The 23,190-nt window shown below is 31.9% G+C and overlaps 1 protein-coding gene across 7 annotated transcripts in view; it reads right to left on the bottom strand.

Annotated features, from left to right (window-relative positions):
• Window positions 1–1,566: 1,566 nt before the first annotated feature.
• The window catches only part of LOC129911796 (hybrid signal transduction histidine kinase E), a 66,596-nt gene continuing 44,972 nt past the window's right edge, over window positions 1,567–23,190 (bottom strand). For 6 of the 7 annotated variants that reach the window (XM_055989733.1, XM_055989736.1, XM_055989735.1 and 3 more), the window contains 4 exons: window positions 8,519–8,602; window positions 8,214–8,415; window positions 3,070–4,046; window positions 1,567–3,013 (listed from right to left, as the gene is read on the bottom strand). In XM_055989733.1, coding sequence (XP_055845708.1) covers window positions 1,622–3,013; window positions 3,070–4,046; window positions 8,214–8,415; window positions 8,519–8,602 — 2,655 coding nt within the window. In that variant the 3' untranslated portion in view covers window positions 1,567–1,621. The remainder of the gene's footprint in view (window positions 3,014–3,069; window positions 4,047–8,213; window positions 8,416–8,518; window positions 8,603–23,190) is intronic. The other variant, XM_055989732.1, reaches the window with a different exon arrangement.

Raw genomic sequence — 23,190 nt, 5'->3', positions numbered from 1 at the left:
ATAATAATATACATTTAAGTCTCATTCCCATTTTTATCAAAGTTTTTTCTTTTTTTTTGCTTTTTTTTTGCTTATTTTTATTAATCAATATTGGTACATTGTTATCCTTTTCGATATAGCTGAAATAAATTGAATTTATAGCAAATGCTCCATTAGGTTTTATTTAAGCTTTTATCTTTTTGTTTTATAGTTTTATTAAAAATATTGTATTAAATACGATTTTATGGTAGGAATTGTTAAGCTTTTAAATTATTTTTTTTTTGTTTAGTGTCAGAGTGGAGTTCTTGAGCAGTTTTATTTATCGATATGAATATCTTTTATATCAGGTATGTGATGTAGGTCATATTAAAGGCTTATGAAAATAATACTTCTGCAGCCTAGTTTCCAACATTTAAATGTTTTTTTTTGAGCATTTTTTCCATAAATATTGAAGCCAATTAATGTTATTGAAGATAAAAGTCAGTTTGAGGAAGATAATATCCAAATCGACGATTTTTTAATTAATGGATTATCAAAAATAAAATTTGCATGAACATGAGTAAACAAAAATTAAATTGGCTATTGGCCGATTCTAAAAAGCAGATCTCTTGTGATGGCGGATTCGTATTTTTTCTAGTTTCAAAATCGTTCATTATTTTTTGCATATTTTACTTATCTAAGAAAAATGATGATATTTTTGGTTTGAATTTGAAGGTTTAACAAAAATTAGAACTGGTACTGCCCTTAACCTTATAAGAGAAATAATTGTTTGCAAGAGCTTAAGAATAGTTAAACCTTACATCTTCCACAAACATGAGTAAGCAGAGCACAACGGTATTTTTATCTTCCTAAGGTACGCAAATGTTTCTGGAGCAATTTGAAATTTGAAACTTTTTGGTTTCAAATTGAGAAAAAATGCTTAAAAAAAGACTGGAATGTTTTTCTTTTCGACAAAAATTTATTTGCACACTTGCAACAACCTACAGTCAAAAGCTAAATTAATTAACTGCGACTGAAGTGACTGCAATGGGAATGTTCAGAAACTTTAGGGACTTAAAAGTTGGTCAAGTTTCGGACCTCTGTTTGGTTAGTCTTAAAAAAAAAAAAAAAATACCTCGTTAGTTAGTCTAACTCGTCTTACTTAACTTCTGTTTAATTTTTCGCAAGAAAATTCGCAACTATTAAATATTAAGCCGGTTGACTTTGCTTACACACATTTGTAGCCAAATTCAACTAAAAATCCGCCGCTTTGTAAAATCTATCTAAAACTCGTAAATAATGCTGGCGAGCAATAAAGCCCCTTTGTATCCATTAATACTTTTTTTTTGACCCTAAGATTATGGAAGACAATGTTTGGGTACAAAAAATTACATAAGATGATTGTTTTGGAACTCCACTCCTCCACTAATTTTAAAAATTCGACCTCCAAAATCGATATAAAACGCGTTTTTTTTCTAACAACGGCAAAAGCTTAGTTAAAATTAGAAGCTCTTATAAAATACCGACTTCATTATGGAGACAATGCTTTTCTTCTTTCTGAATATAAAACGAATTAGGGACAACATTTAACAAAAAAAAAAAAAAAAGTTGCTACTATAAATTTTTATTCAACCATCAGCAACAGTTGTATAGTTGTCCTAATTTACAAATTCGTTTCAGTCCGATGTGGAGCCATTCGCATTGCTTGTTGCTGCTGCTGATGTTGCTGTCTATGCCTCGTCAATTCACCATTTGTCATTCCTGGAGGATTACTTCCAAACATTTTCGGAGTCTGACTTGGAGTATTACTGAAATTAGAAGATGTCGCAGTCGAATGATTTTTCGTACTGCGCATCGACCATTCATTCTGTTTCAACAGGAACTGCTTAACATTGTATTCCATTTGAGCAATATCGACAGGCTTATTGGAGTTATTATCGCTATCCTTGCGGTACTTGTAGTTGTTAACGACCTCTTGAAGTGATTGCTGATTGCCATTACCATTGCCATTCATATAGTTAGCCTTAGATTCTGATGGAGCTTGAAAGTTGTCCAAGTGATGCCGATAACCATGCTTTGGGGTATCCTCATACTGATAGGTACTTGTGGCACTTGATGTCAACTTACTGGACGTATTCAAGGGTTCCTGATGGTGATGGCTTTGTGGTGGCTGTGATGATTGTGGTTGCTGGTTGACCGTCTTGTATCCAGAATCCATTGAAAGCTTCTCCATGGATGCATAGGTTTCACTGTGATCGTTTATCGGTTGCTGCTGTTCCAATTGCGAATTATGTTGCACCCATTCAGCAACTCGATTCAGTTGCTGACGTCGCAAAAGGACACTCTCCTGCAGATCGATTGTGTCACTAATTGAACTCGATTGTGTGCAAGATTTCGAATTGACAGACGCTTTGCAGTTTACCTCGTTATGGTGAAGCATGTCATAGTTGAGCGAGGCTTTGAGTAATTGTTGTTGTTGTTCCGTGGTCACGAGATTCTTGAATTGCTGTTCCAAATAGCTATTGGTGAGTTGTCGGTCAATATTGACTTCTGAGGGTGGCAGTAACGGCTGTTGCTGTTGCTGCTGCTGTTGCGGTTGGGATTGTGATGGCTGCGGATTATTGCTATGGGTAACGCTTAATAGCGGTGTGGTATCGTTAATTAGATCTATGCTTAAATTATTGTTGCTACTGCTAAGGTCCATTTTACAGTTAATATTATTTTCAGATGAGGAATTGGCAATGTCACAGCTTTGCTGTAGCTTGTCATTGCTCATCCGCTTGGCGATTGTGGTGGCAGCTTCGGTTGATGCATTACCATTGCTTGTGACTACAACGTCTACTTGTGTTTGATTTGTCATCACCATTGATATCTTGGATGTGATAATATCTTTTGTGTCGTCGAGTTCTTCGTCGAGGAAACGTTGCCGTCGAGTGTAGATTATTGGAGTCGCTTCGGCTGGTGATTCCATGTTATCGAGAAGAATATTGCTTTGGCCGTTTTGTTGGATTCGCATGGCACACAAACGGGGACCACGGTATTTGGGATTTTCAGCCTGTAAGAAAAACTATTTCGTTTACAAATTCAGAGGAACATACAAAAAAAACCTACCTTAATGGTCTTAATGAGATTCCTATTGAAGTTCTCAAACATTTTGGCGCCCTCACAGCTGCTTGTCTTGCTCCAAACACTATTCATACTGCCCGACATGCCCGATCGCAGATTGCTCTTTTCCGTATCATCGTTTTTCTTTTCCAAATCATCGCTAGTCTCTAAGAGTTTACCCTGTACATTTCCGCTACTGCTACTAAGTCTCATTTCATCAGGTGTTTCAATTTTTCTACTCAACGCCGGAGCCTGCTCCTTTGTTGCAGCACCACACGTTGTCGTTTTACTAATATCACAACTGGCTGTCGTCGTCGTCGCTGCTGTCGTCGCCGTCACTCCCTGTTTCCCGGGGGATTTATCACTATATTTCCGCAGATCGATTAGATCACAACTTTCTGCGAACTTTCGATTATTTTCCAACACATATTTGGCAGTGTCAGTATAAAGATTCTGTTGTTGTTGTTGTTGCTGTTGCAAGAGACTTGCATATTTACTAGCGGTTCGATCACACAAACGATGGTGGCCCAATATTGGATTGACCATTAGATCATCACGTTTGGCCGGGGTAAAGAGCTTATCGCAGTCATTTAGGTCGGAAACGCTACTCTTTGTTTCGGATATCACAGAATCGCTAGATTTGACTAGTTTCATGATGTAGGGACTGTTTGTCCTTGACGGTGAATTCAAATTGCTATTGCAGCGCAGACATAGTGAGGAATTGGTTTCGCCGTGTAGGGGTGTTTGAGTTGCAACAGCATATGATCGCTGTACATCAGCCAGAACGGTTAAATCTTTTGTTGAGCACTGGCATGTATCACAATGTTTGACTTCATTTGCCTTGAGTTCGTCTTCGAGAAACTTGGCCATAGTTGAGGGGGAGATCATTTGATCTCCATTATTATTATTATTATTGTTGTTGTTGTTTTCATTATTATTACAGTTGGAATTATTATTGGTATTGCTGTTGGGATTGCTGCCATCTGTCATATGAAGAAAAATGTACAATTAGTATTGGTAGTTGTTATTTTATAGAAATAATTTGTGTTTAGTAGGTTAAATTTAAGATATTATTTGCTTTGAATTTTGCAGGATAAAGTATTTAAAACAATTCATTTAACAAAAAACTTGTGTAGCTTTAAGTGAAATCTAAGAAGAAGAAACAAAACATAAGTAAAAGCAAAGCTAAAACCTGTAAACCAAAAACAGAGAAGAATTTAAATTCTCACGAAATTATCAGGTTGATGATTACAAATGAGGTTTCTTTGGCGACTTCAAATTCTTTGTGCAGCTACGGCAAAACTATAAGGAAGGTTAAATGCTTGACGGGTATGTAGTAAGTTTGTATGAATATGTTCATCTGTTCCATCATAGCCTCTAAACCACTAATTATAATTTGACAAATGTGGTATTGTTGGAGCTTGTAGGCGCCTTGCTTAAGATGAAAGGGTTGGTTTCATGCCAAAAATAAATTATACAAGTTTTATATAAAATGTATGCATATTTCGATTTTCGATATCAAGTTTTCAAAAAGGGTTTTTTTTCACTACGATGTCTGTCTCATCATAATTGTGATATTTTGTTTGAACTTGAATCACCCCAGCTTCGAAAAAATACCCCTTCACCTTGGCTATTCGAATTAACTCTTTTTGTTTTTGGTTATTTTACAACTGCAACACTTTCACTTTTGACAGCATTTGACAGCAATCAAATATTATTTTCAGGGTGTTTCGGTACTTGTTACCAATTCCCTCAAAAAATAACTTCTCACGTGAAAAACTAAAATAGACTGTCTTAACTGTATGACAAACCATAGTGCCAAATTCTATTAGAGTACCGTTATTTTTAACGGGTGTTCGCTTATAATTTACTTATTTTTCATAAAATGGATTATGAATTTATTTTTGATAGTCGTATCGGGATATATTTGATCTCATTCAAAAATATCTTTTTACTTTCGATGTAGGCAAGTTTAAGATCGGAAAAAAAATTTGAACTCCATATAACAATTATTTTACATGACATTACGATGTGGAAGAATGCCAAAAAAAGTAGGTCCGGCAATTCTGTCTGTCTGTCTGTCTGTTTGTCTGTGTGTACCTCGAGCTACAGCTTAAACTAATGGAGGGATTTTCATCAAACTTGGTAGTTAACAGTTTTCGGTGACTCCTTAGAGGGCAAATATCAATTTTTTTTAGTATCAAAACTAACGGTACCTAGAAAAGTAAATTTTTTACGTAGTGTAAGGTGTACCAAATAAAGGCTTCCTTAGGAAATAAAAAAAATATTTTTTGTACCGTTATTAACGGTACCTGCCATAGAACGGCTTTTTTTAATTTATGAATTTCTCGTAAGGAGTGAAGCAGATTTCGACCAAAATTTTTCAAGAATATTTCAATTTTTGTTTTAATCAATTTTTTGAAAACGGTTTGTTGAATTTTATCAAAATTTGGTTTTTATGCGTTAAGGAGGGAAATCCCTCTGGAATTTTTAATTTTTGCATTATTTTGTTTTTGCGTAATAAATTTATTTATCAACCGAAGAAACTATTTTCAGTGGTCTTAGCCTTAAATGAAGCCTCAAAAGTGCCTAGATAGTCCCGAAACCAATGCGCTCCGAACCTACCATAGTACGAAAACGAAAACTTTAAACGCATTTTTTTGGAAACGATTTTTTTTCCGCGCCGTGCAATGTAACTCAAAAACTAATGAAGCTATCGACTTAAAATTTGAAGCAAATTACTCCTTAAATCATTGGCCACAACATGAACTTAAAAGTTGAATAAAATTTGTACAGTAAATATTTTTTTTTAACTACTTCTTTGTAAAAAAAACATGTTTTTTTTTCGTTTTTTTTATTTCTAATTTTTATTTTTCATTTAAAAAAAATAAATTAAGGTTCATGCAATGCGTACTAATATCATCTAACGGATTTAAGATGATTTCCTGGACCTGTACATTGCACGGCGCAAAAACTTTCAAAAACTTTTTTTTTCAATTCTTGATAATGTCTTGTCTTTTTCCAAATTTCAATAAGTGATTTCAGTTTTTCATAAAAAAATAGCGAAAAAGGTGTCGTCTGGAGGGATTTAGCCCCTTAAATAATATTTTCTTAAAAATGGCATAGGGGAGAGTGGGGCACATTTGAACACTTTTTGCTCTCGAAGCTGCTTGAACGAAAAATGTTCGATTTCTTGAACTGTAAAGTTTACTAACATTAAACAGTAACATTGAACTTCGATTTCAAAGAACATTTGGTTAGTTAAACAAATTATTTATATTGAATTTTGATGTTTTAAAAATATAGGCTCTTATGTTCAAAAGTGCATCATGTGTGGGGCATGATGCGTTGGTACCAAAATGGACAAAAATTAAGTAAAGGAGTATGAGTTAACTTACTTTTATAAATTCCAACCATCTGCAAATGCAAAATTCGGTGAAAATTAACCCTGACGATGCCTAGAGCCTTACGGTGATGACTACTATGGAACTTAGAGCTATGCAATCTCGAAACTTGTTTTCGCAGAAAGGACCTACCTACAGTAATTTTTATTTTTTAAATAAATCTATTGCAAGTTTTTTTTCCGTTGAAATAATTGTTTGATTTACCATTTAATTCTCTGACCAAATATGTCTGTAGTGTTTGTACCATGTTTTTATTTCTAGGAGAAAGGGAACCAAAACATTTTGCAAAAGCAAAAATCCAAGATGGCAAGTGAAAAGAATCATGAGGTTTACGATTTCGGTCAATTCCTTAAACTTGATGTGGTTAAGAAAAGTATTGAAAAGTTGATAAGTGAATTGATTTCCTTTTGAAAAGTCTCTCCACACTTATACCGCAATTAAAAAACGATACAGAGTAACGCATTTACCTCAGCATAAACATTTATCAATCCCGAATTGTATAAAAAACATACACATTTCGAAATGCTTAATCTGTTCTTAAAAAAAAATCCCCTGGCAGAGCCCCAGGACATTTGACATTTTCATTTCCCAGCACCATGCGAACAAAACCCTATAGCTTCCATTTGTTTGTTTTTCAATTAAAAAAAACTGTTGAACGTGTATAGACTTTAATTCCTGCCAAAATTCAAAGCAAATAAAATTAAGAAATTAAATAAATCATTTAAGTTTAAATCAAACACTACTTAATGCGAGTTTACATACAGGTTGTTGTTAGTAGATTTAATTACCGAAAATAAAATAAACAGAAAAAAAAACACACACATAAAAAATACAAAACAAAATTAACAAAGCCGAAATTACTGCAACATTTACATGAAGCAACATTAATATTGTCCTCGCAAAAAAAAAAAAAACGCTCACCTGATTAAAAAACAATGAAATGTTTTATTTATTTTTTTTTATTCTTTTACTTCGCTATATATAAATAAAGCTCTGCATTTTAAAATGTATTTTTAAAATGCAATTTAAAAATAAAACCAAGTAAGATATAAAAACTCATGGTAGATAAAACGTGAGACAAAAAAATAACATTTCCACATAGGCAATGTAGTATGGTGCGCACATATGTATGTATGTACAAATGCACTGCACACCCTACCGAGCAAAGGAAAAATCTTTTGCAAAAATGCTTGCAGCCGGTGAAGCGTGCCTGGACTTTAATATAACGCGAGAGCCTTTTTCCAACCTGAAAATGGTTACCCGCAGCTATATTTGGGACTGGGGAGAGCTCAAAAGGATGTTTTCCTCCCTCCAACTTCCACCTCCCTTCTGCTCTAACAAACGCTGATGGTCGTCAAATAACCACTAACGATGCACACGCAATTAAATCCAACAAAAAAATAAAAAAATATATATAAAAAAAAAAACACAACCAGGTAGGTTCAAGTTAAAGCAAAGTGCAATGGTGTAAGGATACAATAATAAAAGATACAAAAATAATAATAATAAAAAAAAAAGATCAACAACATCTCTTTGCCTATTTAAAGCAATGCAACAACGCGCCTCTAGGCAAAGAATCTAGTAGGTGCTCCTCCATGCAACTACATGTGCTTCGGGAGTTCTTAAAACCCTACCCTCCCATCCCTTTCAACCAATTCACTAGTTAAAGGCTAAAAATAAACAGAAAATACACAGAAAAAAAAGGAAGAAGAAAAAATAGAAGCGAAGCACGCTCATTCTACTAACACTTACCGAGACCCCTCATTGAGTATACCATTGCGGTTGGCGGGAAGGGGCATGCTGGAGGTGGTGAGTCCGAGGCTGGAAGTACTTTGTAGGAACCCGATGTTGCAACACCGACTCCGCTGGTGCTGCCCTCTGAATCGGAATGTGAATTTGTTTCTAGTCTCATGTACGATGAAACCTTCGATTGAATATCGATTGGAAGCTGCCAATAGAACCAGATATATAGAAAATAATATACATAAAAGAATTTCTTCTATTGGGAATGTTATAGTTCTTTTTTTTTAACTCTGGGTTTTGTTACTTACCGAGGATACTTTTTGGGGGACAAAACTGTCCGGCTTGCACTGCAATAGTTGGATGGCCAAATTTATATCCGCTTTGTAACGTTCCTGTAACAAAAAAAAAAAAAAGAAAAACAAATGGTATCAAACGATAGTAGTTGCAAACTGTTAGTTTTTTGTAAAAGCAGCTGCTACTGCAGCTAAAGTGCAAAATACACTCCATGTCAGTTAATTATACTCATTTTTTAAAACAATTTTCATCTTAAGACCTGAATGTTTAGTTTTTAAACGGTGAAATTAGTAGTCTTAAGTAACCTTAAAATCTCTGAGTTTATTCCCAATTATTTATTCTTTCAAAACTGATAAAGTCCGAAATTGTATTATGAAAAAACATAATATCAATCAAAGTACACAGAGTGTAGACATAGAATTTTTTTCTAAAGAGTTAGCTTCAACGACTTTGGAGTTCGAAAGAATAGGTGAATCGTTATACTAGGAGAGGATTAAAATAGGTCAGAGTAAAGAAGAACACAAACAAAAAAAAAAACTAACTCGTATTGGATTTTTATTGCAAAGGAATTATCCGTGAATAGCTTTTGCAAAGGATTTGTGCTAAAGTATTTTATTCGCCTGTACATCAGACACACTGACTTTCCTTTGATTTAATTAAATATACCCTGATACAATACTGAGCTGAGCTCACGTAGTGAGTTAGTGACATTCGAAAAGTATAGGTATTCCTTTTCTAGGGTAAACCTTAATTTATTCGCATTTCAATATGGAAAACTGTTGTCAGTTAGGTTGTTTTTTTTTTGTTTTTTTTTGGTTTTGTAAATGTTACGAACAGGGAAATATTGTCTTAGTAGGATATTAGTTTTAAAAGGATTTTTTGCTTTGCATTGTTTAAGGGGGTATCGATTTTTCGGTTTTTTTCTTTTTTAAATACTGTGGAAATATTAAAATTAATTTAATACGGTAAATATTAGTAGATAACGAGTTTTGAATACCAAGCTCATTAATTGGGTTCAATAATATTCATACTAAGTGGCATGGTAGAGAGGGTTGGTAATTTAGTTTATATAGAGTAGTACAAAGTAACCAACAAAAAAAAAAACGAAATGGTAACGAAGTTATGAATACCAGAGTTATGCGCGACAGAGTTACGCGTGTCAAAGTTACGCAAAACCGAAGTTACGAATAGCCGAAGTTATGAAAGACCAAAGTTACGAAAAACCGAAGTTACGAATAACCGAAGTTATGAAAGACCGAAGTTATGAAAAACCAGAGTTATGAAAAACCAGAGTTATGAACATCAAAGCTATGAAACGTGGTTTTTGGGTTGGCAACCATTGAGATTAACGATATACGGGAGGAATGTACCAAAAAGCTAGAGCGTATAGGTTGAATCAAGGCAAGAAAAAAATTGTATGGGACGGGCTGTCTATTTCCCTCCGTTTAGCCGGGAGGGGGAATTTTATAAAAAAAAATGACTTAATTTGGAAAAAAAATTATTTAAAATCAACGGTTATACCAAAAATAACTAACTGTATGTTTTTATAAAGCCAAAAACTATATCTTTCAACATGTTTTTAAATAAAGCTGTTTGATTAACTAGTTTTTGAAAAATTAGTTTTCAAAATTTAAAAAAAAAGTGAAAATTGTATGTAATTAAGTGCTAATTTATAATTTAATGTTCTTACCTATTTGTTTTTAAACGAAAACTTAAAACTGGATCCAAAAACTTCTTGTCGTTTTCGATAAATTAAAAAAAAAAAAACAAAACTACTATTTTTTTCAAAAAAGCCATATATTTTTTTTGAAAATTAATTTTTCAAAAATTGTTCCAGTAAACAGATTTATTTAAAAACAAGATACAAGAACAAGTCTTTGGCTTTACAAAAAAGTACATTACGATATTGATTGTTTAACCGTTGATTTAAAAAAATTTTGTTTAATATCAGCATAACTCTGGTATTCATAAATTCGTCGGTTTCCCGTTTTGAGGCTATCCTGTTTTTTTTTTTTAATTTTTCACTTTCAACTCAAATTTGAAGAATTTCTTAAAGTTTTGACTACTAGAAATCAAAATTCAAAATAACGCTTAGAGACTCGTAGTCGTTAGCACATTACCGTAGACATGTATTTTTTCATCAATGGATTTTCCAGACAATTTTCGACTAAATCAAAACGGCTAAGGTGAAATAGACTTCTTTGTTACAATGATATTCTTTAAGACTTCTTCAATTCCACAAGTCAGTATCTCTTAAAAATATAAGTGATTGGATTTGGACTCAGAAACTATGCTAGTGTATTGCACAAATAATTACGGAATACATATTAAACAACGTAAAACAAATGATGGGTTGGGAGTTTCACTTTAATGTTTAAGAAATCTACTAACTCGTCGATCGTCAGATAAAGAAACAGAACATTTTTCTCAATTTTATTTCCTATTGTTTTTGAATTTTTGTTTATGTTTTCACACCGTAAAACTTGTAGTCATTCAATTGCAAGGAATTTTAATAATGACATGTTTTATGTCACAAAGAACCTTTTCTCCATACTCGAATCCTTAAACATACTCAAATTTAAGTAGCTGTGTATAGAAGTCATCATATTAATTGTTTAAACTCCCAGGTGTATACACCAACAATCAATTCGATCTACTTATGTAAACATAATTAACAATAACCCTTATCATCTGCATAAGAAAAAACAAACTTAGACTAATTGAATTTTAATTGGTTCACTGTGAATATGAATGAAATGTGGAAAAAAAACGCATCGTTACGAATGACTTCATAGATATACCCATCATTCTTTTCGATGAGCCTTGACAATTTGTTCAATTATGTAATGAAAATTTATGTACACAAATATTAACAGTGATGTCTTGAACAACATTTTTCTAATTCGAAATGTGTCCATATATCTCTAAGTATTCGAATTAAATCAATCGCTATGTCGGAACTTCTTATAAGAATAGCAAAAATTTTCATAAAAATATCACAAATCATCGGAATTATACCGTTTAGTATCGATTTTAAGCGAAGAATTGCAAGAAGATCAGCATTTTGGTGGTTTTATACGGCAGGATTTCTAATTGCAAATGCAGTACTCACTCCATTAATCTTCAAAACCATGGCAATTCAGTTTAATTATTTCAAAGCAAAACCCTTGCTGACTTATACTGGATCTTATCGAATAAGAGTTCTTCTGGCTTGTACATTTCTTAATATTTTGATGCAACTTATAAGAGAACAAAAGCTTATCTATTGTGTTAACGAGGGAATCAGAACTTTTGATTTGATTAAATCACAATCGTATGCCGGTGAATACAGGGAATTCGGTTCCAGCATAACAATTTTGCTATTGATAAAGATTCTAACACAGTATCCCGTAACGGTTTTGACGGTTGTGTTTGTTGCTAATGACTTGCAAGGTGAAATTAATATCAATCTTATATGGACAATTTGTTGGAGCTATTTTTGTCAGCTTCTACTAGCTTGGACTCTCAATATTTATTACTTTAGTGTTTTGGTTCTGACTGATCTTACACGTCATTTAAATCAAAAATTAGAAACGACACTTGGAGAAATACGAGATCTTAGAAAAGAATCAGGACATGGAGATTCATTTAAAATGCAAAAATATTGTGAAATTGCTGATATTCTAGAGGAAACTATACAATCCTATCGCAAAACAACGAATTTGACCAAAAGTGTTAATCATGAATTTCAGGTGCAATTACTTTGCGTATGGCTGTATTTGTCTGTAGATTGTATTGTTCAATGTTTTTATGTGTATTTTCTAAATACTACTTACGATTATGATGATTTGGGTAACAATAATTTGAGAATGTATTGTCATATTGCGGCTTTACTTTTGGATCTGGGATTGGTTACTAAAGCAATTGATACCCTTACGAGTTGCTTTTGTAATACTAGATGGATTGTCAGGATGGGTGCCGAAATAGGAACTACTGATGTTCGTTTGGAAAGAATGGTTAGTGACTTTTTTTGTATAAAGTTTTTATTGAAAATTATTTTATGTTGAATCATATTTTTAGCTTGAAGAATTTTCCATTTTCTTAAAAAATTATAGTTCAGTTGATTGTAAGCCATGTGGACTGTTTAAAATAAATCAGCGTTGCTTCATGCTAATGATGCACAGTTTTCTTACTTCTATGTTAATATTGGTGCAGCTTGATTTAATATCGAAACATAGTAAGTATGAAATGAGCATATGACAGTTTTGAAGAAATATTGATAAAAAATAAAAAAAAAAAATATTTTTGATTATTTAGCCAAGGGACAAGGTTCAAAAATGGCGATAAAGGAATTTTTTAAAGAATAACCTCCAGTTTTCACCAACCAAATGCGAAGTATCGAGTATGTGTTTTAAAAGTTAAAAAGAATTTGTATGTAGTGACATAATAAGCAAAGAAGACAAATTTTGTTTTTTTTTTTTTTTTAATTTTGAGATTCGGAGTCAAAATGTTGAAGAAAAAAATTATGTATTTCGTTTCATAACTTTTTAATAAAGGTGTATTTTTTTAACTTGTTATTTTTGACTGTAAGTACCTACTGATGGTTTAATAAAAACTGTAAGTAAACCTACTAGGGCGCTCGTTATTTGCTTTTTTTTTTTTTTAGAAATCAAGTTCCTAAGTGGAAACACTATTTCAAAATAATGAAAAAAAAGTACTCTAACTTTTTCAGAATTTTATTTTGACGCTAGATGGCGCCCCAAGAAGGTTAAAGTTTTTTTATCATTTGAAATAGTAGAGGTATAATGTTGACTTATGAGGTCATTTTTTTATATATAGTTTTAAAGTAAAAAGGTTTGATGAGGTTCTTGTCTACATGAAACACAGTTTTAAAAATGTATAAATTAACTTTCTAGGCCAAGAACAAGAAGCCTATTTCAACATCTTACAAATTACAATTAACAAGTATTATTTCACAAAAAATGTAATCTGTTGCACCAATTAATATGTATATACATACAAAAAGTAACAAATTTGTTAAAAAAAAGTACAAATACAAATTTATGATTGTGAATTGTATTTGGTGAAATAGACCACAGGGGTCCTGACATGTCATTTTTAATGAAAGAAAAGAAAGAATTTTTTTTATAAAAAAATGTGTTTTTTCGAAAACTTTGTAAAATTTATACAAACCCTAACGTCACAACATTTTTTAGATTTTTTCCAATTGACTGAACTTGCCTTTTTAATGAATTTGTGCTCCAAAAAAGTAGGTATGCAACTGAATTTCTTTCAAGTCCTTTTTAGAAATATCAATCAAAACCTTTAAAGATCTTGAAAAGCAAATGAATTAAAATAAGTTGGAGTACCATTTAGTAGCACCTAAAACCAAAATTTCAAAAAAGTAATATTCTGCTCTAGATGTTTTTTTTTTCAAAAAATTTTATTTCTTAATTCTTTTTTGATTTATACAGGCTGTTTCAAAGCCATTGCCACAGACGAAAAACATGGAAAATAATAAATTAAATAAAACTTTGAACAAAAATTAATAAAAACACATAACGGTTGAGCTCGAGTTAGATATATTTATTTGAAAATCTTAATAATGTAAAATAAAATTTAAAGCCACGAAGGAAACTGGTTTAAAAGTAACCTACCTTATTATTTAATTTTTTTTTTTAATATAATGTGTGGTTTTTGTTTTAAAATTGAAATATTGTCAAAAAAAAGTTAATCAAATCTTATAGAATAAAAAAAGGCTAATTTTGGGGGGAAAAAAATTATCCAAACCTTGTTCAAAAAATAAGAATTAATAATTACATCCGTTCCAAGCGAAAAATTAAAAAAAAAAAACAAACAGAACAAACATCTGTACCAAATTTGAAGAAAAACCCGCCTACGCTTTGAGCGGGATGACGAAAACCATTTGTTTCTGTTAAAAAAATGAATTAAATCATGAAAACGCACACAAATTTTAATCCAAAAAGGTTTCAGTTTTTTTTTTTAAATTGTTTGTTCAAAAAAAAATTATCAAAATCGATGGAATATTTTTTTGGATACATTTACTGTATCGTAAATATCAAAGTACACATTAAATCATATAAGTAAACAAGTATAATTTGTACTCTATTTTCTACTTATCCGTAACACCCAGTTTATGTTGAATTTCAAATGTTGAAGAACGGTTTATTTACAGATAAAATGAGTACAAGTACGTCTCACCCAGGACCCAGTCATGCATTTTATTTTTTAATAAAGTGTTATTTATTTTGAAAAGCACATCAGTGTTTAAAAAAAAAGATCTCAACCGTTCGATTTAATTCATAAATCTTCCTTTCTATTCAAATCATAATATGTCAAGGCTACAAAGTTTGCTTTTTTTCTCTCAACAAAGTTCAATTCTGTTTGATGAAACTCAAATACCCGTATAACATAAAAATAAAATAAACCGATTTACTTACATGTTGAAAAACATAAAGATTTTTTAAGTGTTAGACATGCAGTTACATTTACGTTGAATGATTTTATTTTTCCATCAATATAAAAATGTATAAAAGCTTTGTAAATACCCCTTAACACACATATTTATATTTTTCAATGTGCTGTCGGAGCGCGAGCTCACTGTGAAGCCCATGGTTAAAATGTCATTAACCCATATTTTTTCGTTTCATGCACTCTTGTTTGTAGATTACCTTTATACCTAACTTGAAAAATAAAAAAAAAAAAAAAAAAAAAAAAACTAACAAAACAAGGCTAATGGATACATTGAAATCCTTTGATTTTGTTTTTATATAACTTTCCTACTATATCATCATCGTCCTTTTGCAAAACTGAAAAACATTTTTAAATAAAAAAAAGAGATACAAAAACGATAAAAAAAATAAATACCAATGAAACTCACTCTATGTGGTCATAGATTGCCTGGTTGCTTGCTTTTTAATCAACACCACCCGCAACGAATTCAACTGATGTACATATACATAATTGCTTCGATCTAATAAAGAAATTTAATGTTTCCAATTAAAATGGCGAATATCCTGTTGACCTCATTCCTCTCTCTCTCTCTCTTTCTCTCTCTCTCTGCTTGGCACACAAAAACACACAAGAGACAAATAGACAATAGGAATGTCCCGTGTATACTGAAACCCCGCTTACAACAGATTTCAACATCTATCTATAACAACTAATTAAGCATGCTTTCCAATTATGTCAACAACGTGATGTGTTTTAGATTGAACGTGATAATCTGACAGCTAATTTAACAAAAAACTATACTAAACCCTAAGTCGCAGCTTAACAAAACAGCAACAATTGACTGGAAATTGTCACGTTTGGGCGCTTGGTAACCTCCTCTCCCTGTGTATAACACCCACCAATTAGTTGAATTAAAACACAAAATCCTTTTTAAATATTTATAGACCAGGAAAATGTAATGGTTCAGTCCGGGGTAGCACCCCGTATATAACACACACACAGCACCACCATAGTTGTTGCAATCCGCTCACAGGATGTTCGTGTTCCTTAAAATCCTCGGAAAATTATTCTTCCAAGTGTGTCAGATTATCGGTATCGTCCCGTTTAATTTTGACTCCAATACCCGTACTGCTAAAGTCTCAAACTTTTGGCGCTGCTACACCTCGCTGATATTGATCACAATCACTCTATTCGCTCCAGGGAGTACCAGTACCATCAATAGCCGAATGGATTTCTTGAAACAACAACGACTCATATATTTCGTTGGATCGAATCGTTGTTTTGTCCTTCACCTATGTGCAATATTCAATACTCTGATTCAGCTGCTAAAGGACCGTAGTTTGATATATTGCTGCAATCAAGCCATTCGTATATTCGATTCACTGCGTACACTTTCGATTGACAGATCTGATATAGTTGCGGCCTTCGACAAAATATTTCTCTTTCGTATGTTGGTTAAACTCATCACATTGTGGCCCATGACCCAGACGACTATATTCTATATCACGCACGACGGAGCCTTGGATAATATACCATTTCTATTTGCCTTATTGTCACAGTATTTCTGTCAATTGATGATATACATGACAATCAATATGTTCTATGGTGCTACGCTGGTGCTTACAGCTTTTGCATGGCATCTGAATCGATGCATGAAGAAGACTTTTGGGGAAATCAGAGCCTTGAGAAGGCAACCGGGACGACCAAACTCACTTAAGATGCAAAAATATTGTGAATTCGCTGATGTGTTGGACAGAATCATAAGGATTTATAAGAAAGTTACACACTTGACTAAAGTTGTTAATGGACAGTATCAGGTGCAGTTTTCGATTTCCTTGGTTTACATTCCAATCGAGTGTATTGTTCAGTGTTACTTTTGCTACTTCGTCTTCACTCATAATCATGGTGGGCCGGTTGTTATCAATTGGGGAGCTCTGTTTTTTATTGGTTCTTTGATTTTGGAATTATTTTTGGTGATAACTGCTGCTGAACGATTGACAAATGTTTTTGCAGAAACAAAGTTTATTGTTAGAATGGAAGCAGAAATTGGAAAAATCGATGAGAGATTGGAGAAAATGGTAGGCTTTATATAAATATTCCTTAATGAAAAGTTCAAAGCTAAAATGCAATTATTTTTCATTTTTTTTTTTTTCGGAGAAGGTGGAACAGTTTTCGATTTATCTAGATGGTGAAAGAATAAAATACTCTGCATGTGGCTTAATTCACGTGGACAATAGATGTTTGCTTATGATGGGTCAGTGTTTGCTAACATCTTTGCTGATTTTAATACAGTTTGATAAGATATTGAAATAGTTAAGTGACGTATGGAACATAATCTCGATAATTGTAAAGTCAATTTAGAATTAAAAACGGAAAAGTTCCTAGTTTCTTAGAAGTTTATTTTTTGATAATTGTTCTGTTAAAATGAAAGTGTCATAAGTTACTTTTTTCAACACAATATTAATTTATATAAGAAGATATTATATCTATATTTTTTTAATATACCTTATTAAGCCTTAAGTTAAAGGTTATACATATGTATTTAATTAAAATTGATTTGTTGATTCAATTTATTGATTTTTAGCTTTGACATAGGTAAGATATATGTGGTATGCAGCAAAGTGAGAAAATTACTTTTAATTTTTCGTTAGTTTAAAACAGCAAAATTAAGAAAAAAAATCCCATGAGGAAGGGAAACGGGAAAAACAGTAAAGTAAGGCGATGAGTTAATATGGTATAAATTCGTTTTATTTTATCAATATGGGGGATCAAAATACATTTTGGTGCAAACCAAACTGAACGATGATTTCATTTTATTGCAAGTGACATGCAATCATAGCCAATTTTTGGGTCTCAAAATCCTATCTATAGATTTAAAGAAAAAGAGCTTATCCTATATTTCGCACTTTGATCTTCAAAATCGCCACTAAGGAGGGATGATGCACTATTTTCACCTTATTCACTGCAGATTTGGATAGGTACTATAAAATGCACAACAGTGTACGTACTCCCTATTAAAGAATCATAGAATTTTGTTTTTTTTGATTAATAAATTCCAAACATATATTTTTTTTTTTTTTTTAATTGTTGCTTAGTTTTATATTTAATAGTACTGAAACACATAATAATTTTTATAATATAGAGAAAACTGTATAGAAACGGATTATTACAAGTAAATTTTTCAAAATGCAAATAAGTTCTCGATAGATATTTTGAAAAATTTGAGTATTTAGCGCCAGCGCGCAAAGTAAACATTATCCCATCTGTATTTCTGTATGTTACGAATGCATTTTGTGTTCGAAAAGAATCTAAAAGTTATAGAAAAGTTCTGATTGTATATTATTTAAAATGACATGTATTCAAAATTTAAAAAAAAAATTCACTTAGCTTTGATGATTTGATGGTTTCGTCGACGTACCAAAATAATACAATACAAAATTAAACTTATAAAAGCTCTAGAGGCTCTACTGTACATATGCTTCGTGTAAATTTTTCTTTTTCAGTTCTATAACCCATTGAACATTCAGTTAGACACTAAATACGATGGTTAAATACCTTTTCAATTAAACCAAAGTTGAAACTCAACATAGCAGAAACAATCAGTAAGAAACTGTCAAATTCTGACATTTGTTCCCTCCTATCACACCCACTAATTAGATGAAATAAATTTTGGTTTATCAAGATCAAGGAAAAGAAAACAGTATATTACAGTAGCAGTATAAGTATGTCAAAGCACCAGTTGCATTCCTCAGTATGTTCGTGTTGCTCAAAATTCTCGGAAAGATATTCTTCCAATTATGCCAAATTATCGGAACTCTTCCTTGTGGTATTGACTTTAATAATTCTCGCACTGCCAGAATTTCACACTTTTGGCGTTACTACACTGCCATGACATTGATCATAATGGCTGCATTAACTCCATGGAGTACCAGTACCATCAACAGGCATATGGAGTACTTAAAACAAAACCGGATCCTTTATTTCATCGGGGCCCAACGCTGTTTAGTTCTTCATCTCTGTGCAATATTGAATAATCTCATTCAACTGTTAAAAGAAAGAAATTCAATTTACTTCTTCAATCAAGGAATTCACATATTTGATTTGCTTCGTGCATTTTCGATTGACAGGCCTGCGATATTGGACAAAAAAATTTTATTTCAAATTCTAGTTAAACTTGTCACATTACTGCCCTTGGCCTATGCGACTGCGTTCTATATTGCGTACGACAAAGCTTTCCATGACATTCCTTACCTGTTAGCGTTATTGATACAATATTTCTGTCAATTGATAATATACATGACAATCAATATGTTTTACGGAGCAACATTGGTACTAACAGGCTTTACTTGGCAGCTGAATCGATGCATAAGGAATACTTTTAAGGAAATTAGAAATTTGCGAAAACAACCAAACACGTCTCGAGTGCAAAAGTATTGTGAACTTGTTAATACCTTAGATGATTTAATACAAACTTATAAAAAAGTTGCATTCTTAACTAAGCTTGTCAACAAGCAGTATCAAATGCAGATTTTGTGTTTCCTGCTTTATATCCCAGCTGAGTTTTTCGTTCAATGCTATATAATGTACTTTGTCCACACTTATGGTCCTGGACCAGTTGTAATGCACTGGAGACCTTTCTTTTATATTACTTCATTGGTGTTAGAATTGTTCTTGGTAATAAATGCTGCAAATCAACTGACAAGTGTATTTGCAGAAACAAAATTGATTGTAAGAATGGAAGCAGAAATCAAAAAAATTGATACAAAATTAGAAGAAATAGTGAGTATTTTTCAAATTTTTCTAAAAAATGAGAACGTAATAAGAATAAATCTTTTTGAGTATAGGTGGAACAATTTTCGATTTTTTTGGATGCTGACAAAGTAAACTATTCAGCATGTGGCTTATTTCGTTTGGACAATCGATGCTTGCTGATGATGGGTCAGTATTTGTTAACATCAATGCTTATTTTAATACAGTTTGATAAGGTTTTAAAATAATTAAATGATATAAGTAAATGTAAATTTAGAAAAAAAAATTGGAAGGATGTATTAAATTTTCAAACGCTAAGGTCCAATTTATTCACACTCCATTAAATTTAAAGTCGCCATTAAAAAAGGGAAATTTTAAAATTTGTATGCGATTTGACAGTTTTATAATTTTTAATGGAGCCTTTAAAAATAATGGAGAGTGAATAAATTGGGCCTAAGTGTAGAATTCCGAATTTTATTTCATAATAATTATTAGTTTACTTTGCTTCGAAACGGAAGTATAGTTTTGTTTTCTGTAAAGAACCGTCCATTTTGCAAAAAAAACATCCCAAAGCGCCAATAAAGCCATAATTTAAACATTTTAAACCTTATTAACTTCTTAATAATAAAAATTTGGAAAAACGTAACGTAAGAGTTAATATTAATTCAAAAAAACGGCAGGAAGTGGCATGAACGAGGATTAGGATTTCCTGAAATCTCTTTCACTCAGAGTTTTAGAGTGGATCCAAGAGGTATACTAGATAAGATAAAAATCCTTTCGTTAATTCACAGAATCGTTCGATGAATGTCATTCATGTTCGAAAACTGCTCTAAATTGGTCCAGAAGTATTTAGAATATTGATTTATAGGAGTGTTTTTTTTTGGATAACAGATCAATACATCATAGAAGGAAATAAATGTGTGAATCAATAAACCAAATAAAGATCAGCCTTTAATGACTGATTTAAATAGGAAGAATTTTTACGTTCTACGAATCTGCCCAGAGATTCACAGTTTTTTATTATTCTGTAATACATTTTAGGTAAAAGTCTTCTAACTTCGTTGTCTTGCTTGTTCGGATGTCATAATATCACCAGGATTTATATCACAAGTTACAAATGAAATCCACATAGGTTAAAGTATTTTAAATTACCGATGTTTGAAAAAAAGGTCATCAAAATCGGAACTTTTCGGCACGGTCCCCTAACGAATATTGCCATTTTTTTTTAGCTTTAGTAACTACTATACAGTTTTGTTGTTTGTTTAAGAAATTTACTTTCTCTTAAATACCAGTTAAACAACTATTTTCGTACCGCCTATATTCCTTACTCCATACGGTAACCTCACCCCTCAAGGGAAGGATCAGTTTGAGAAAAAAAAAGCAACGATTTCGATTTGATCAGAGTTGTAAGGTTAAAATAAAAATTTGTTTTGAAGATTTTTTGACTATTTGACAATCATAAAAAAAATGGTTTCTAAAATTTTAACATATCAAATTTTATTTATCTTACTTTCAGGAAAATTAAATTTGAGTACGAAAACAGCACACCATTTTTTAAATTCTCTAACACAATTGAAGTCGCAGGTACCTATATCTTAAAATATTTCTCCTAAAACATCAATATAGAAAAGAATGTCAGTTGCAGTTTGGAAAAGTAAATACATTTTACATTTTCGTTTGATTACTGAAATTTCAATAGAAGATTTCTATTGTTTCAGTAAAACTATAATAAGCAATTTCTTTTTCTATTTTCGTAAAATCCTTACAATCCCTACCACAGAGATAATAAACAGAGAGAAATAAGAGAAACTAGTTGCATTGTGAAAGAAAGTCCGTCGTTTTCATTTCAAATATAATGTTGATTTCAAAAATCACAGGGAATCAACATTCCGGAAAATTCAAACACAAATAGGGGATTTTCTGATAAAGGTTGGTTGTCTAGTTAGTTAAGTTCTGTTTTTTTTTTTTTTTTTTTACTATCCTTTCCTTCGATAAAATACCCGGACATGATGTTTGAAGACGACCAACCGACGACGTCGACTTTAAGTTTGAATGAGAACGATGAAAAAATAATTGAGGAAGAGCAGGAAACGGCTGCTCTATGCTATGCTTTATGTGGTTAAGCATGTAAACCGAAGAGAGAAAAGAGGGTGACAGAAGAGATATAAAAGGAGGCTTATGGTTGTATCCTAGTTGGCAATTTGCCCATTTGTCAGTTTTGTATGCCAACAAGTTGCTTATATGCATCCATATCGGGTAGGGTGATAAGTAGATAAATAATATTGTATGCAGCTTTAAGGAGGCAAACCACAAAAGCTTAGTTTGTTCTTTAAAAATTAGAACAAAGAAGATTTTTTTTTTTGTATCGATTTTTTTGTGTTTCATGTAGTTTTCTTTTCATCTAATTTAGTGAAAAAATACTATAGTTTTTTTGATATTTATAGACTCAGTCTTAAGGCTGTCTATATTTACTTTGAAGGTTGTCGTTTTTCGTCTGAGATTAATATGAGTTTCATTATCCGACAGCCAACGTATTCTGTGCGACAAAAGCTTTTTCATCGTTTTGTTAGACAAAAAAACTGTTAATGATATCAATAAATAACGTATTCTTTCGAAAAGGATACGTTATGAAAAATTTGATATGATTACTGCCTGAAAGAAAGATCATCTCGTGATGGTTTAGTTTAGTGTTTTTAGGAGGAAATAAGTTATCCAAAAAGCAAACAAAAAACACTATAAAAAAGTTATAGAGAAAAACAAAATCCTCCAACCCTTTCACTGATTTTTGTAAACGTTTGAAAGAAATTATAAGTTTAATACAACAAATAAGTGATAAAATTTGATACGAAGGTTTTATTTACTTTGGCAATAAGGAAGCAACAAAATCCATGCACAACTTCCTTTTTTTAAGAAAGGGTGTTTTTTTTTTGTGTAAAAAGCATTTCTGGTCCCTAGAACAATTAATTTCAATTATAATTATTGACCCCGGACTTGTTTCTCAACAAACTACCTCAACTACAATAACAGGTAGGTTAGAGAGAAAATGGCTGTCAAGACAAAAAAAATTACAATAATACTACGATTAAAAAAAAACTTATACTTGGGTTCCATTAGAACATTAGAAGCTTTATATGTAGCATAAATAATTCACAAGTTCTAAAATTCACAAGTCTGAACACATCAGTTGATTATTAACGCCAGCTGAATGAATTACTTTAGGTAACTGGATACTTCCGGATAAGCGGTTCGAGTTCCGGAAAAGCACTCAAAGCCTTACTAATCTGCCAAAGCTTTTTTCTGCCATATCAATAGTACAATTCGGGACTTTGTTATCTTTTGATCAATCAGAGTTCTTTTTGCATTTTTTTCTGTGTTTGTTTCAAATTATAAGACCGAAAAATTCCTTCCTTATTTTTATTGAAATCATGCAGTTAAACTTTAAAGAGGTTAAATAGTTAACTTCACTAAACAAGAATAAACGAAC

Source organism: Episyrphus balteatus, chromosome 2, assembly GCF_945859705.1.
Source record: "Episyrphus balteatus chromosome 2, idEpiBalt1.1, whole genome shotgun sequence".
In the NCBI taxonomy this organism is placed as follows: domain Eukaryota; kingdom Metazoa; phylum Arthropoda; class Insecta; order Diptera; family Syrphidae; genus Episyrphus; species Episyrphus balteatus.
The sequence above is the reverse complement of the archived record's forward strand: the minus strand, read 5'-3'. Positions and strand labels throughout refer to the sequence as shown.